This window comes from Solanum pennellii, chromosome 10 (genome assembly GCF_001406875.1).
Source record: "Solanum pennellii chromosome 10, SPENNV200".
Taxonomy (NCBI): Eukaryota; Viridiplantae; Streptophyta; class Magnoliopsida; order Solanales; family Solanaceae; genus Solanum; species Solanum pennellii.
Genome location: NC_028646.1, coordinates 57,107,079 through 57,120,524, shown reverse-complemented (window position 1 = coordinate 57,120,524; position 13,446 = coordinate 57,107,079). Strand labels below are relative to the sequence as shown.

The window sequence follows — 13,446 nt, the reverse complement described above, 5'->3', positions numbered from 1 at the left end:
TATATATATAGATAGATAGATAGATAGATAGATAGATAGATAGATAGAGAGAGAGAGAGAGAGTAGGATTTAAGTTGTTTGCCAATAAAATACTCCGACGTTTGACTCGATCCAGTACTCCTAACTAAATCAATCTCGTTCATCAATTTTAGCCCATAAACCCTTACAAATTTAATTTGTTCACAACATAATATGACATGATTACTGAATGATTGAACTGATTGAACGAAGTCATCATATATATATATAAGTGTGTGTGTGTGAGTCATGAGTTCAAATATAAGCATGGAAGGTATAATGTCTTTTTCCAGATAGTTTTAAGAATGTAAGACTCACCGCCACGATCTATGTATAGGCTTGTGATATCACTAAATCATTGGCTTCACTTTTATTATTAATGTATTGAAAAAGACCCTCACGTTCTCCACATATCATCTATTCTCATTTCCAACTTTTTTTTTCTCATTAAAGTGTTCCATAGAATTGATAGTTCATATGACAGTTAACCCTTTTCTCAATGATTGTCTCATTATTGTTGTTTTGTGTATATAGAGATATTTTGAAGCCTCTCAAAGGTTGCATCATTTTGTCCATAATTAATTAAACCAAGTCTTCTTAATTGAGTTGTACTTGGTCCATATTGCGGACAAGTGACCAATACTTCTCTACTTCATTTTGTATGACAGTATTTAATTGAACGCAAAATTTTAAACATATTAGTACAGGTGAAATAAGAAATATAAACTTAAGGAATTATGATATAAGATTTGTATCATTTTTTAAATAAAAATAAATCTTAAAAAAGTGACATAAATTAAAATTTTCTCTATGCGACCTACAGGTCATAAGTTCTAGCCGTAGATTCAGCCAGTAATGCTTGCATTAGGATTGATTGTATACATCATACCCCTTCAGTGCAGTCCTTACCTGAACCGTGCATGAAAGTGAGATGTTTTGTGCACAAAAATACCCTTTTTGACATAAAATAAAATGCAGAGGGATTGAAGTATAATTAAATTACTAGTTGGAACAAAGGAAGTCTTCATTTGCGTTGGTATAAATATGTGCCTCTATGCATCAACCATATTGAGCTCTCTATGATCAGTTAATAACATAGAAGAATTCCATTAATTTCTCTACAGGCTCTTAGTTATAATAAGAATATGGAGCCTGTATTTGAAGATGAATGGAGTGGAATGTGTTCCACTGATCAGGAGGCTGATTTCATGGCTCAGTTGCTTTGGCAGCCTAATAACATTGACAATATGTATTTTTCTAGTTATAATGGTTGTAGTAGTTCTCAGTTTTCCTTTCCGAGTCATGAAAGCTACTATCAGAGTCATGTTCAGTCAATCTTGACGAGAAATGGAAGTTCAATAACAAAGGAAAATGGCATGGTGGAAGGTGAAAACACAAGTTCACCCTCTCAGGTGCTTGCTACTTACAATCCAATTGAGGTGGATGACTTCCTCAACCAAGATGTGAGCATGGAGTCTGGTGAAAACACGGCTAAATTATTGGATAGTCCACCAGAGAGCTCAAAGAAAAAGAGATTGTGCAACCTGCTAGGGGATGTGAGTATTATCATGTGAACTGTTATTTCATGTTTTCATCTGATCTTGCTTTTCTTATATAGGTCCCAAAGAACAAGAGAAGCGTAAATCTGAAGAAGGCTAGTGAGATGGATGGAAAAAACAAGGCTGCACTTCAGCGGCAGAACTCGATAAGTTGCTGCTCAGAAGATGAATCTATTAATGTACCAAAATCCAGAGCTAGCAGAGGCTCAGCAACTGACTCCCAGAGCTTGTATGCTAGGGTACTTAACTGTGTGTTAATCGCCTACTTTTGCTTGTTTTATCCACCATCTAGTATACGTGATCAAAAGAATATTTTCTTTCCTCTTTACAGAAAAGAAGAGAGAAAATTAATCAAAGATTAAGAATTTTGCAGAGTCTAGTCCCTAATGGAACAAAGGTAATTAGTGTAGTCAGTTACTTAAACAGCATCAAAGATTATGTTATCTTCTTAGAGAATTTGAACCTGAAAGGTCAACACAATTGACAATAGGTTGATATTAGCACCATGCTTGAAGAGGCAGTCCAGTATGTCAAATTTTTGCAACTCCAAATCAAGGTAAGGTGTATCATCCCTTTCACAAACTAGGATTTCAGTCATTGAACATACCAACTCTAAGTTAGGGATTCTCTTAGTCTTAACGCAGACTTGCATTTTCACGTACAGAGAGCAAAACAACACAAGTGGGATAAAAGAAGTGAAAGCCGTATATACTTGGCTATCTAAAAACTAATGATACCAGTTATGTTCATTGCTTCTCAGGAGATGATTATAATTAATATGGGGCTTAACTTTTTGTTTGGGTGTCTACAGCTTTTGAGCTCTGATGACCTATGGATGTATGCTCCCATTGCATACAACGGAATGGACATTGGCCTAGATCTAAAGATAGGCACTCCAAAATCGTAATGTTGAAAAGCTAACAATACATGGTGGTCTTATTGTACATTAGTAAATTGATCGATGAGAGCATTATCAGACAGGGAGATAGAGAATCATTGTCATTTTGTAATGGTGTCTAATAAAGACTCAACCTATCGACTGGTTATATTACTTATCCATGAGAGACTAATCATTTGACTGAATATCTCAACATGATGAAGGAGCTGGCTTTTTAAGTGTTTATACTTTATAGCATTTCTTAGGTTGTCATGAGGTGTTAATTATACAAACTGAATTACGAAAATCAAAAAGAAATCATCTGTAATTTGTTCTGGTATTTCCATGCTGATACTCGTCCATGAGCCTAAGTTTGATGCAAAAATGGTCCAGGGTCGGTTTAAATTGTTCTAATATAAATATACTTCAAAGCTTAAACCCAGAAAAGCAAAGACGGAAATGCTTATAATCATGGACCAATCGGTATCTGTATTGCACATTTACGTGAAGTTATATTTACAAGATGTCTGTGCAAACAACAATGTTAAGATACACTAAGCAATATAAGTATTCAGGAGAGTGGAAATGAAAAAAATGAAAAAATGATGCACAAATCATCTCTTAGAGAAGATCTATGCATGTATACATTTTCACTCTCATGTTTTATACATAGCAATTACTGTACTTGTATCTAAATTTTGTGGCTTCAATATACAGTTTTCAAATTTGATATCACCCGGCATTCAACTGCTACTTCCAAAAGACATAGCAGTTCTCTCAACATGCTTCAGTAAGATCCCATATATTTTGTTCCTTACCCTTTGACAAACTTCAATTTCTGAGTCATCCAAGCTCCCATCCTTTCGAGCATTCGCTTCCTTGTTGATTATCACATCTAACCAATCATTGACTCTCTTCACCTTATACATCATTCCTGCTATTTGACTATCTACTGCCATTGAAGAGGCTTTTATTTCAACCTCATCTAGGTACTTCTCTACATGTCCCAAAAACAATTTTCTACACTCGTTCTGCAACGAAGAAGCTAGGACAGTGGCTGTAGGCATTGTGCTTCCCCTAGTCCATTCAGGTTGCTCATCTTTGTCAGCCGACAAGAAGGGAATCTCATCAGTGTTCTTATGTGATTTGACAATATATGACCCTTTGGGTTTGGTACTTCGATTTGATATGCTTGACTTCTTCGGTGTATTGGTGACAGCCATAGTGTTATGGATTGGATTGAGAGTGGTGGAGCATGGTGAAAGATCAAGAGCAACAGCAGATTTTATCCACATAGATGAGTTTTTCTTTCTCTGGACTGCAATGGTCAATGCTTCCTTAACTGAACTGGTGTTATAAGTTGAATGATCAGCTTCTCCTGAAGTTCTAAGTGGAGTTATATTTGTAAGTGACTGCAATATTAATCGTGTCTGAGCCATGTCATCTTGAAGATCAAAAAATTTATCAACATGAGGCTGGAGATCATCTTGTTCAGCTAGATGGAACTCTGAGAACTTGCTGGAGAAAGGAATATATATGGGCCATCAGAATGGAACAACAGCGAAAAGGAAAAGAAAGAAACAGAGGAATTGCACTAAAAACAATAAGACGATACATTGTATTAATTTCTAATTTTGATGACAAGGGAACCCGCAGCCGCTATCCTTTGGGTGCCGCACAGGCTAAAAACCTTGCTCCTATGCAATAGCTCCAACCCACACAGGAGAGGTAACCCGCACTAGGCAAGCCCCGTGCTACGAGCTCGAACCTGAAGGCAAACCCCTTGCTTACGCTGGCAAGGAGTTTCGAACTTGAGACCTCCAACATGGAAGTCCCTAGCCCAAACCACTGGTAGCTTCTGTAGATTATTGGGAATGCACTTAAGAAATATTTCAGCTCATGAGCAGAAAGATTAACTATCAAAAATAGAACCTTATTTCTTCCGTATAGATAGTGACAGCTAATTTTATGCTGAGATTCTCACCACAACTATGTCATATGCTTTAAAATTGTTTCATCTCTGGCATGGCAACTGCCAATAAAGTCCCTATATTGTGTCTCTGGGTATGAAGGCATTTCAAGGAACTCCACTCAGTTAATTCTTTTCTACCAGGGGTTACCTCTATCTCTACCCTTGTGTCTTTTCCTGTATAGAAAATGGTACAATACTACATGATCTTACTAGCGAAAACAACCATGATAATCTCTACTGAAGCAGGATATGTAGTATAAAACAATCTAGACACGGTTCTTAATGATGATCATCACTTGCCAATGATGCTGGTCTATGACTCGTATAGATTTTATTTCGACATGGATGTCTAATATTATTGTAACGATTCCTTACTTGTGAAGATTGTATCATTATAAGACAATGAATGATGATTGAAGTAAAGCTGGTATCAAGATGTAGCTTGAAACTAGTAACTACCTCTTTTAGCTTCACCTAGACAGTTTCTAGAGTTCAAGATCCTACTTTCTATTATTACAACCCAGGCCTATATATAGGCCATGATAAGAAATAGTGACAAAACAAAATCAAGAACAATGTGAAGAGTTCACAACAGAGCCCAGAGGCCTCATATCATACAAAAACTATCAGTCATCAGATTGAAACAAGAAGACACAAGAAAAATGAGAGGATTATCAGGAAATTTTCTACGTAGTCCACCCGTACTCATCTTGAATAAAGTAAGATTTGTATCAGAAAGCGCACCTCAAGGAATTGAGCAACCTCTCAGCTGCACATGCTTCTTGCAAAGCATCAGTAGCTGCAATCAGAGCAGTGTCTCTTTGCTTTACAACCTCCTGCAGTATAAGAAAAATCACAAACGTCAGTACCAATATAAATCACTCAACTATTCATGCAAGTATTACAATGAAAGTAACTTTTTTGCTTGAACTCATCACCTTTCCAAGCTTCACCAAGCTTGAGGGCAGTGAGTCCCATGATATACCAGTTTCTGCCCCTTGCCTGTCATTAGCTAAGCGGTCAATTGGATGTGAGGCTTGCTCACAATTTATTTTGGAGAAAGAAGTTTTGTCCTTAGTGGAACTCTTCATTTTCTTTGCAGAGCCAACTTCTCTTCTTCTTGCTATTGAACTTGAATTGTCATCGGAGCTATCATACCTTACAGAACGAACTGATGAAACCTGTCTATATAAAGTGAATAAGGATGAACTTGAAGGAAAAAACACAAATAAATATGGTAAGCTAAAATCGTTAAACATGACAATTAGCCCAAAATATGCTTAATAAACAGAAAAGAGTAGTATAGTCATTGGGAACAATATAATCAATCTGTAGCATGAAAACGCGATAGTACGAATTGAAAACAGGATGTAACATTCTAGGATTATGTAAAAAAAAGGCATCTCTGTCTGAAATCCATGTTGGACCCTACTCACTCCGAATAGCTGCAGACCGTACACAAACATGCACCAATTACAATTTTATAGTATAAATGCCAAGACTCTATCAACATAGCATGCTTACTTATCACTATTACATATTTGTATTTGAGTTAGATTTTAGTAGCATAAATATGTATAGAAACCTTAGACAGGCTATGATTTAAGCCGGTTTCCAAATTTCAGCTCAAGCAAGTTACAAGCAAATCCATGCTAGTTTTTTTGCTAAAACTTTTACCCCAGTTTAGAAAATGCATTGATAGTTCAAACCTTGAGTAAGAACCCCATAATAGATAAACATAGACTTCAAATTATCACAGCAATATTGGAATTAACATGAAGGAAAGCAAAGTTGATAGTGAGCACTCACAGTTGGACTGCGACTACGAGGTGGTCTCTTATCGTGCTTGACAACTGAAGAATCGAAGATTTCTTTAACTTCCAAAATCTCTGACTCATTCCAACTTCTTCTCTTTGAATTATGAGACGAAAATGAGAGCAATGACAATATGCTTTCTGTATCACTATCAATATCAAAAGATCTTTTTTTTCTCTTTTGTAGTTCCTTAAAAAGATGAGAATTTCTCTTCTCACTGTCAGATCTTTTAGCAGTGCAATCCAAGCCCACCGTCCTTTCGCCTGAACGAACTTTTGAAGCACTCAAAGACCGAAATTTTCCTTTAGATTTTCTTTCCAAATGATCATTTTTGTTCTTCAACCCATCAGGATCGGATAATCCCCTAGACAACTTTCCAGCATTGGATGGGATTTCAATAATCCTATTCTCAGAAATAACAGTTTTTTCAACAATACAATCAGAATTAGATGCCTGAAGAATGTTCATTACATTCGCAACTGAATCAATATCTTGAGGGGCTCCCTCACACGGGCGCCTACCAGGTAGAGGCGTTACACCTCTAATCAACGGAAAAGGATGAGCATCCTCCAATTTCTGTACATAAATGAATTGACCCAATTTCAATTGGTTTGCAAGAATCATCTCATTTTGCTCTTCAGGCAAAGAAACATACATTGCATGAGAAATATCTGAAACTTTTAGGTAAAATCCTCTGTTAGGCCAAAGATCACCTTCTTCAAGAACAGGAACAATGCTTCTAATTTGCAACAATATGGTTTTTCCATTTTCCTCCAACTCGGACGCATTAACCCCAATTTTCATGTCTTCAAGAAACTTCACAAGAACCCCAGATTTCAAAGTCGCCATGATTTTCATGTACAAAAAAAAATTGATAACAACCCACTATCAAGGTTACTAAGAAAATTCAAATTTGGGTAATAATAAGGCTGTAGAAAGATAAAAGAAGGTTCTCACAAAGGATAACATGAAGCAAATTGGATGACAAAATTTCAGATAGCAATGTATAAATCCGATTTTGGGGGTCTTGTGCTGACTGAATAGATGAATTCAAAGAAAATTGTTGAAGAAAACGCGTCAGCTTTGACCCCAAAGAAGGGAATGGCTATGGAAGAAAATAATGAATGAAAGAGATGCCATGGAAAGCGGGAGCTCAGAGGTTTAAAAATCGTTAAAGGGCTCACTATTGGATTTCCTTTTTCTCTTTTCCACCTTGGCAAAAGAATCAGTTTTGAACTTAAAGTGGTTTGATTTATTGGTTACGAGTGTAGATATGCTAAATCGTTATAGAATAATTAAGATATTGATTTAGCGATTATTGATCTTTACTAGTTTGTTCATCGGTTTAACTTGTTAAAATTTGACACAGAAAAAATCAGTTAAAGCAAGATGACAAACCAAATGAACCATGCACATGAGTTCATAAGTTACATCTTGCTCAAAACAAACACTTTTATATTATAGAATAGTCAAGAGTTTGAAATAACTAAAAATAAAAATAGAAAACAAACTCTAAGTCAAGGATTTTATATCAAAATAGTATAAATATAATTATTTAATTTACTATCGAGTTATCGGTTTACCCATTAAGAAAAAATCTCAAACTGTTAAGAACCGATAACCTGATAACAAAAAAATTAAAATTTTTATCTAAACCATTAATCCAATAACTCATTATTGATAAACCAATAACTTTTTTCGATTCGATTTTTTGAACAGTCCTACTCTCATGCATCTCAAGAAATGTAGGATGGGGACTACGAAAAGGTAGGCAAAAAGATGAAATATAATTGTTAAATAATAAATAAAGATAAAATTAGAAAAAAATATTAAGATAACAATGCAATCACACCAAATCGATTGTTCTATATAATTGATCTTTTCATCGTTACCTGAAGATGGGTTTAAACGATAGGATAAAGTAAAATATAAGTAATAATCAAAATAAACATTGTATTTAAACTAATAATACGTACAATACAATTGATAACAACCATCCAAACAAGATTAGTTACCTTGTTCAAGTAGAATTTAGTGGTATCAAGTTTTTTCTCCCAACCTTTAGGCATATGAGAAACCCCTGAACTTTTTACTTGAACATGACTTATATAGTGAATATGGAGTTTGTGGTCGTAACTCAAACAATGTATGTAGTGGACTCACCCTGATGTAAGTTGTTACTCCCTCTGTCTCAATTTATATGATACATTTTATGTTTTGAGAGCTAAATATATTAAGTTTGATCGGGAATTTACACCTGAAACCTTCAATCTTTTTGAAACAAAATTTTTATATTTGTAAATTGCGTAAAAAATAATATGAATCACAATAATTGATAATTCAAAATGTTTAAAAGATCTATAAACAATTTACGATCAAAGATAGACTTGCTTGATTCTTGAAATTCGAAAGGTGACATATAAAATGGGAAGGAGGGAGTATAATATTGTAAAATTTATTTTGATTATTGAGAGATCTTATAAAGGGGTCTGGTACCTTTAAATCATTTTTGCAAGGTAAAAAAAATTAGTTATAAACTTTGTCGTATTTGCACAGTGTGATAGTTGGAAGAGGCTCCTCTCCATACACTAATCTCTCCAGTTGGTCCAGTGCATATTTAATTTAATGATATCTGATTTTAAATTCTAATGGTCCATATTTATTTATAGAGAAAATGATCAAAAGTCCCCTCAAACTATAGCCGAATTTCCAGGCACACACTCATACTTTACGGGTGTCCTATTACCCCCCTGAACTCTTTAAAAGTAGAATATATTACCCCTTAAAAACCCATCCAAGATTCATATTAAGTGGTAAGGACACGTACCTACCACGTCATATATATTTTTAATGTATAAAAAATAATTATTTTATTTTCTTTGTCTCTAGAAATGGCATTAACCATTTGTCGGAGTCTTCTCTATTGGAGTTGCTTTTTTTTTTCTTTTAACTTATTTAATGTAGCTATGATTTTCTTCCATCCACCAAAATTTTTCATCAATTTTCATCTAAATTTCTCTCAATTCAACCTTCGAAAATCCCCTCTCTCGCTGCATATTTTGTTACTGCCTGTGAGTGCTTTTTTCGACCTCACACTTTGCTCTAAGAGAAAGCTAGCCATGGAGGAAAGACATTTACTATTCATACCTGCAAGTTCATGACCAACAGGCTTCTCTCCGGGAAGTAATTTATTATTGATGTACTTCCTAGACACCAAGGTTGAGAAGTCTTGGAAATAAATCCCCAATTTGCAATGGAAGTTTGATTTGATTATTTTTTTAAAAAATACTTTCGGAAATTCCTATTTTTTTCTATAATTCCCAAATTACCCTTCAAAATCTCCATTTCTACACCACTTCCTTCTTTTTCTCTCAAGATTAATGAAATTTCACTCAAAATCATTATCAATTACATGCTTCAAAAAGTCGGTTAATTTTGAAAATTAAATTTTTAGATGCAATTAATTTAGTTTAGTTAGATAAAATTGTATGAAATAAAGATATTGTAAGATTTAGTAGTGGATGAGTGAAGTTTACACGGTGGATCACAGATGCCGCCTTCACTGCTGCCATTTGTTGCTGGTGTTTTTTTTTTCATTAAAGAGAAAAAAGAAAAGGAGCCTCAAAAGTATAAAAATAAAATAAAAGGAAACATTAGAAGTAGAAATTAACAATGAAATAAAAACACACTTATAAAGTTAAAGTATTATTATTTCTTTTGCTCCCAGTCTCTCAAAGAGAGTCAATTACACATTCCTTGCCACCTCAGAACATAAGGAGCAAATAATTCCATTTTAAAAAAGTTCAAGGGGGTAATAGGACAATCGTGAAGTATAAGTGTGTAATTGAGAATTCGGCTATAGGTTAGGTGACTTTGACCATTTTCTCTTATTTAAATAATCTTTAAACCATGATCAAATATCATTAACTATGGTTATTACTCTTTCTCTTTCTCTCTCCTCTCTCATCTTATTCTGTCTCACTTAATTCTGCAACAAATCATTTCACTATCATCAAAGAATTTGCTTTGTTAACAACAAATCGCTTTTTCTTTCCATTATTTTTACACCGTGATAAAAGAAACAAAATTCAAAGGATGAATTTGGGTTATAAAATTTTAAAAATCCAACCCATGAGACTACTTCTTTGAAGTTTGGTTCGATCACAATGATGATACAAAAAAAAATTCTAGAGTCTTCTTCGTAACATCAATTTTTTCAATTTGGAATTTCTGCAAAAGCTAACTAAAGGATATGAAAAGGCATGAAAAATGTGTAGAAAAATATTTTTTCATAAACTTTTCTTTTCATTACTGGTGAAATTTCAATTAAACTTTGTGAGAGAGGCATCGGTTGAAAAATTATTAATTATCCATGATTAAAAATAAAATGAATTTAAAGTTTCAAATATCAACACTACAAAAATAAAATTCAGAAATCTATCGTTGATTTGCTGCAAAAAGTAGTTTGAAAATATAAACTATGGCAGAGAAGAAAGGATTGTACAAAAAGAAGAAAGTGAAATATTAACTATGGTAAAAAAATTTAGTTAACCAAATAAATCTGAGTAATTTGGTTATTTGTATGACACATGTCAAAATATTAAAGAGGTAATGGAGGAACTGTAAAGATTCATCACTAGAGCGGAGTCAAATTCGTGATAGCTTGGCAGGGCAAGGTTGTTGCAGGAAGGACACCTCAACCAGCGAGAAGACGTTAAAGTTTTGTCTTTCTCTCATTAATAAGTAGACTTAATAGAGATCAAAGCCTAGCTTTTGCAATATTAAAAAAAAATATTGTTTTTGTCTCAAAGCATAGGCTCTCTCAGCTCTCATATCACGAAGATCTCAACTACAAAGGACATGCTCTTATCAGTTGAAGTTGTTCTTTTATTCCTTGTTGTTGAGTCTTGTTTCTTGTGCTAAAAATTGTAAACCTACTCGTCTTAGTGAAGTTAATTTATGTAGGTATCATTTCTTCTCTTTTCTTTTACATTTGAGTTGGTGGCTAGAGTTAGTCGTACGAGATGTATTATTGAAGTCTATATCATTTAGGGGTCATTTCTTAGAGTGTATTTAAAAATATAATGCGTGCATTAGGTGTGTGTTTTAGTAGTACCTTGTTTTTTATACTTTTTCATGTCATGTTTAACTGATGCAAGATCGTTAGTTATACATTCTATTGTGTATTAAGTTGTGTATTACTAATACTAAGGAATTCTAGGTATTAGTAATACACAACATTTTAACACTTGCATTAGATTAAATAATTATAAAACTACCCTTAAAGTCTTTTCATTTTCTTCATTGTCATAAGTTTTTGTTTTTATTTTGATTTGTTTTTCGGTGTCTTTTTTTTTTTTTTGATGTCTTAATAGGCTTTATGACCTTGTATCATTTTTTTTAAAAAAATAATCTAATTTCAATATAATTTAATCAAATTTTTTATTATTGTGACGATAAATTTGATAAAAAAAATTTATATGCCAACTTTTCACAAAAATAGTTTGATGGAATAGTACAACTATTTAATATTATTTTTGGAAAAAAAAAAGAAGAAGAATTAATGATGTTTTAACAAAGAATTTTCTTTGTTGTTTTAGCAATGAACTTTGTTGCATAGGAAGTGTACAAATAAATAAAGTGTGAGGGGTATATGAGTAAACATGTATTTTTGATAGAAATTATACAAGGTTTGTTATTTCTAATACATCAAAGGAAACAATGTATAAGAAACATGCTTGCATAACTAATGCAAGCATTACTAATGCACCCTATTTTGCATTATTCTTATACACTCTATCGTTAGAGTTAATTAGTGTAGTGGAAGTGTATTAGAGTTACACTAGAGTCTTGTAATACTCGGTCAAACCTGTTTTTAAGTCAGTTTTTGACTCCTGGAAGTGTTTGACAAATACAAAAATAACTTAAAATAAGTCAAAAATAACATAAAATAAGTTACGAAGTGTTTGGTAAAGTAAAAAATGACTAATGCAAGCATTACTAATGTTAGTGAAGTTATTTAGTTGACTTTTTATTTTTGACTTAAAAGCTACTTTTTTAAGTCAATCCAAACGAACTCTTATTACAAGATGGAAGGAATTAAGAGATTATTCCTAGGTTGCAAGAGCTTCTTAATTTGACATTTGGCTCGTGAAACTATAAAGGAAAATTAAGAAGCCTTGCAAACAACTCAGGAGGAAACAAACTAAGTTAATCAATCAAATGCTTATATGCTTATAACTCAATATGAGTTGTTCAATATGAAGGATTGAGAGTTCATCCAAAAGTTACACACCAGGTACACCTATATTACAAATGAACTTCATTGTCTTAGTGAGGTTATTAACACAAATAAGCTTGTGCGGAAGATTTTGAATGTGATGTTAGCCTCCTGGGTAAGCAAAGTTAATACTATCACTGGAGCAAAAGATCTTCACACTCTAACTATAAGAACCTGGAAATCTACGATTTCAAGAGACAACATAACCAACATAGATAGAAACTCAATAAAGAAAGAAATGTGACACTCAAGGTCGTAAAGAGACACTCTAGTGAGGATGATACTGAAAGAGATGTTATGCTTAAGGTCGTAAAGAGACTCCAGTGAGGATAATAGTGAAATGGTGTACATACTAGACACTTTCACAAAATGGTGAGGAGAAATAGTTGCTTTCCAGAAAAAGGTAACTCAAGCAAATATTTAAAAGAAAATGATCATTGCCACAAATGCGAAAAACCTGGATAGTTTATCAAGAACGACCCCCATTATGATCAGGATAACAAGGATTATATCACGAATAGTTTTGACAAAGCGAGACGAAGGGAATTCAATTCCTAACCACTTCAACCAAAAGAAACAATCGACAACATGGTCAAAAAAACTTTAAAGACATTCGGGCTTTATCTCTCTATTTGCTCTCATTGCCAAATTCGAGGATAAAGACATAGATGAGGTAAGGTTTTTGATGTACAACAAAAACATGAAGACTACTCTCTTAAGTAATTACAATCTCTAGCAAACGCCTTAATATATGCTATCAAGGGTTTTCAAAGAAAAAGAGCCCTCGAGTAAAAATCTTGATAAGACTAAAGCAAGTAATGATGCAGTAGCTAATTAAGTTCTCAAGTTAGAAGAAAGATAAAGTCCCTCACTTCTGAAAATGAACTTGTTCAAAATAGGATGAAGGAAGTTTCTCATCATGATC

General features: G+C 33.5%; 2 protein-coding genes across 2 annotated transcripts; one reads left to right on the top strand and one right to left on the bottom strand.

Moving 5' to 3' along the window:
* Nucleotides 1–1,114: 1,114 nt before the first annotated feature.
* LOC107002078 (transcription factor bHLH84-like) lies at nt 1,115–2,858 on the top strand. The gene is made up of 5 exons (XM_015199997.2): nt 1,115–1,574; nt 1,637–1,816; nt 1,909–1,974; nt 2,068–2,133; nt 2,389–2,858. The coding sequence occupies exons 1-5, from the start codon at nt 1,164–1,166 to the stop codon at nt 2,482–2,484; spliced, it is 819 nt and encodes a 272-aa protein (XP_015055483.1). The 5' UTR covers nt 1,115–1,163; the 3' UTR covers nt 2,485–2,858.
* A 68-nt stretch (nt 2,859–2,926) lies between these two features.
* On the bottom strand, nt 2,927–7,437 carry LOC107032594. Its single transcript, XM_015234192.2, has 4 exons — nt 6,236–7,437; nt 5,365–5,607; nt 5,171–5,262; nt 2,927–3,972 (listed from the first exon to the last, which is right to left on the bottom strand). The coding sequence occupies exons 1-4, from the start codon at nt 7,097–7,099 to the stop codon at nt 3,198–3,200; spliced, it is 1,974 nt and encodes a 657-aa protein (XP_015089678.1). The 5' UTR covers nt 7,100–7,437; the 3' UTR covers nt 2,927–3,197.
* Between the last annotated feature and the right edge of the window lie 6,009 nt (nt 7,438–13,446).

Coding starts and splice junctions, on each gene's coding strand:
- LOC107002078 (XM_015199997.2), top strand. CDS start 1,164: ATGGAGCCTGTATTTGAAGATGAATGGAGTGGAATGTGTTCCACTGAT. Junction 1,817..1,908: donor CCCAGAGCTTGTATGCTAGG/GTACTTAACTGT, acceptor TCCTCTTTACAG/AAAAGAAGAGAGAAAATTAA. Junction 1,975..2,067: donor TAGTCCCTAATGGAACAAAG/GTAATTAGTGTA, acceptor AATTGACAATAG/GTTGATATTAGCACCATGCT.
- LOC107032594 (XM_015234192.2), bottom strand. CDS start 7,099: ATGAAAATCATGGCGACTTTGAAATCTGGGGTTCTTGTGAAGTTTCTT. Junction 5,263..5,364: donor GCTTGGTGAAGCTTGGAAAG/GTGATGAGTTCA, acceptor CTTATACTGCAG/GAGGTTGTAAAGCAAAGAGA. Junction 3,973..5,170: donor AGGTTGCTCAATTCCTTGAG/GTGCGCTTTCTG, acceptor TCCTTTCTCCAG/CAAGTTCTCAGAGTTCCATC.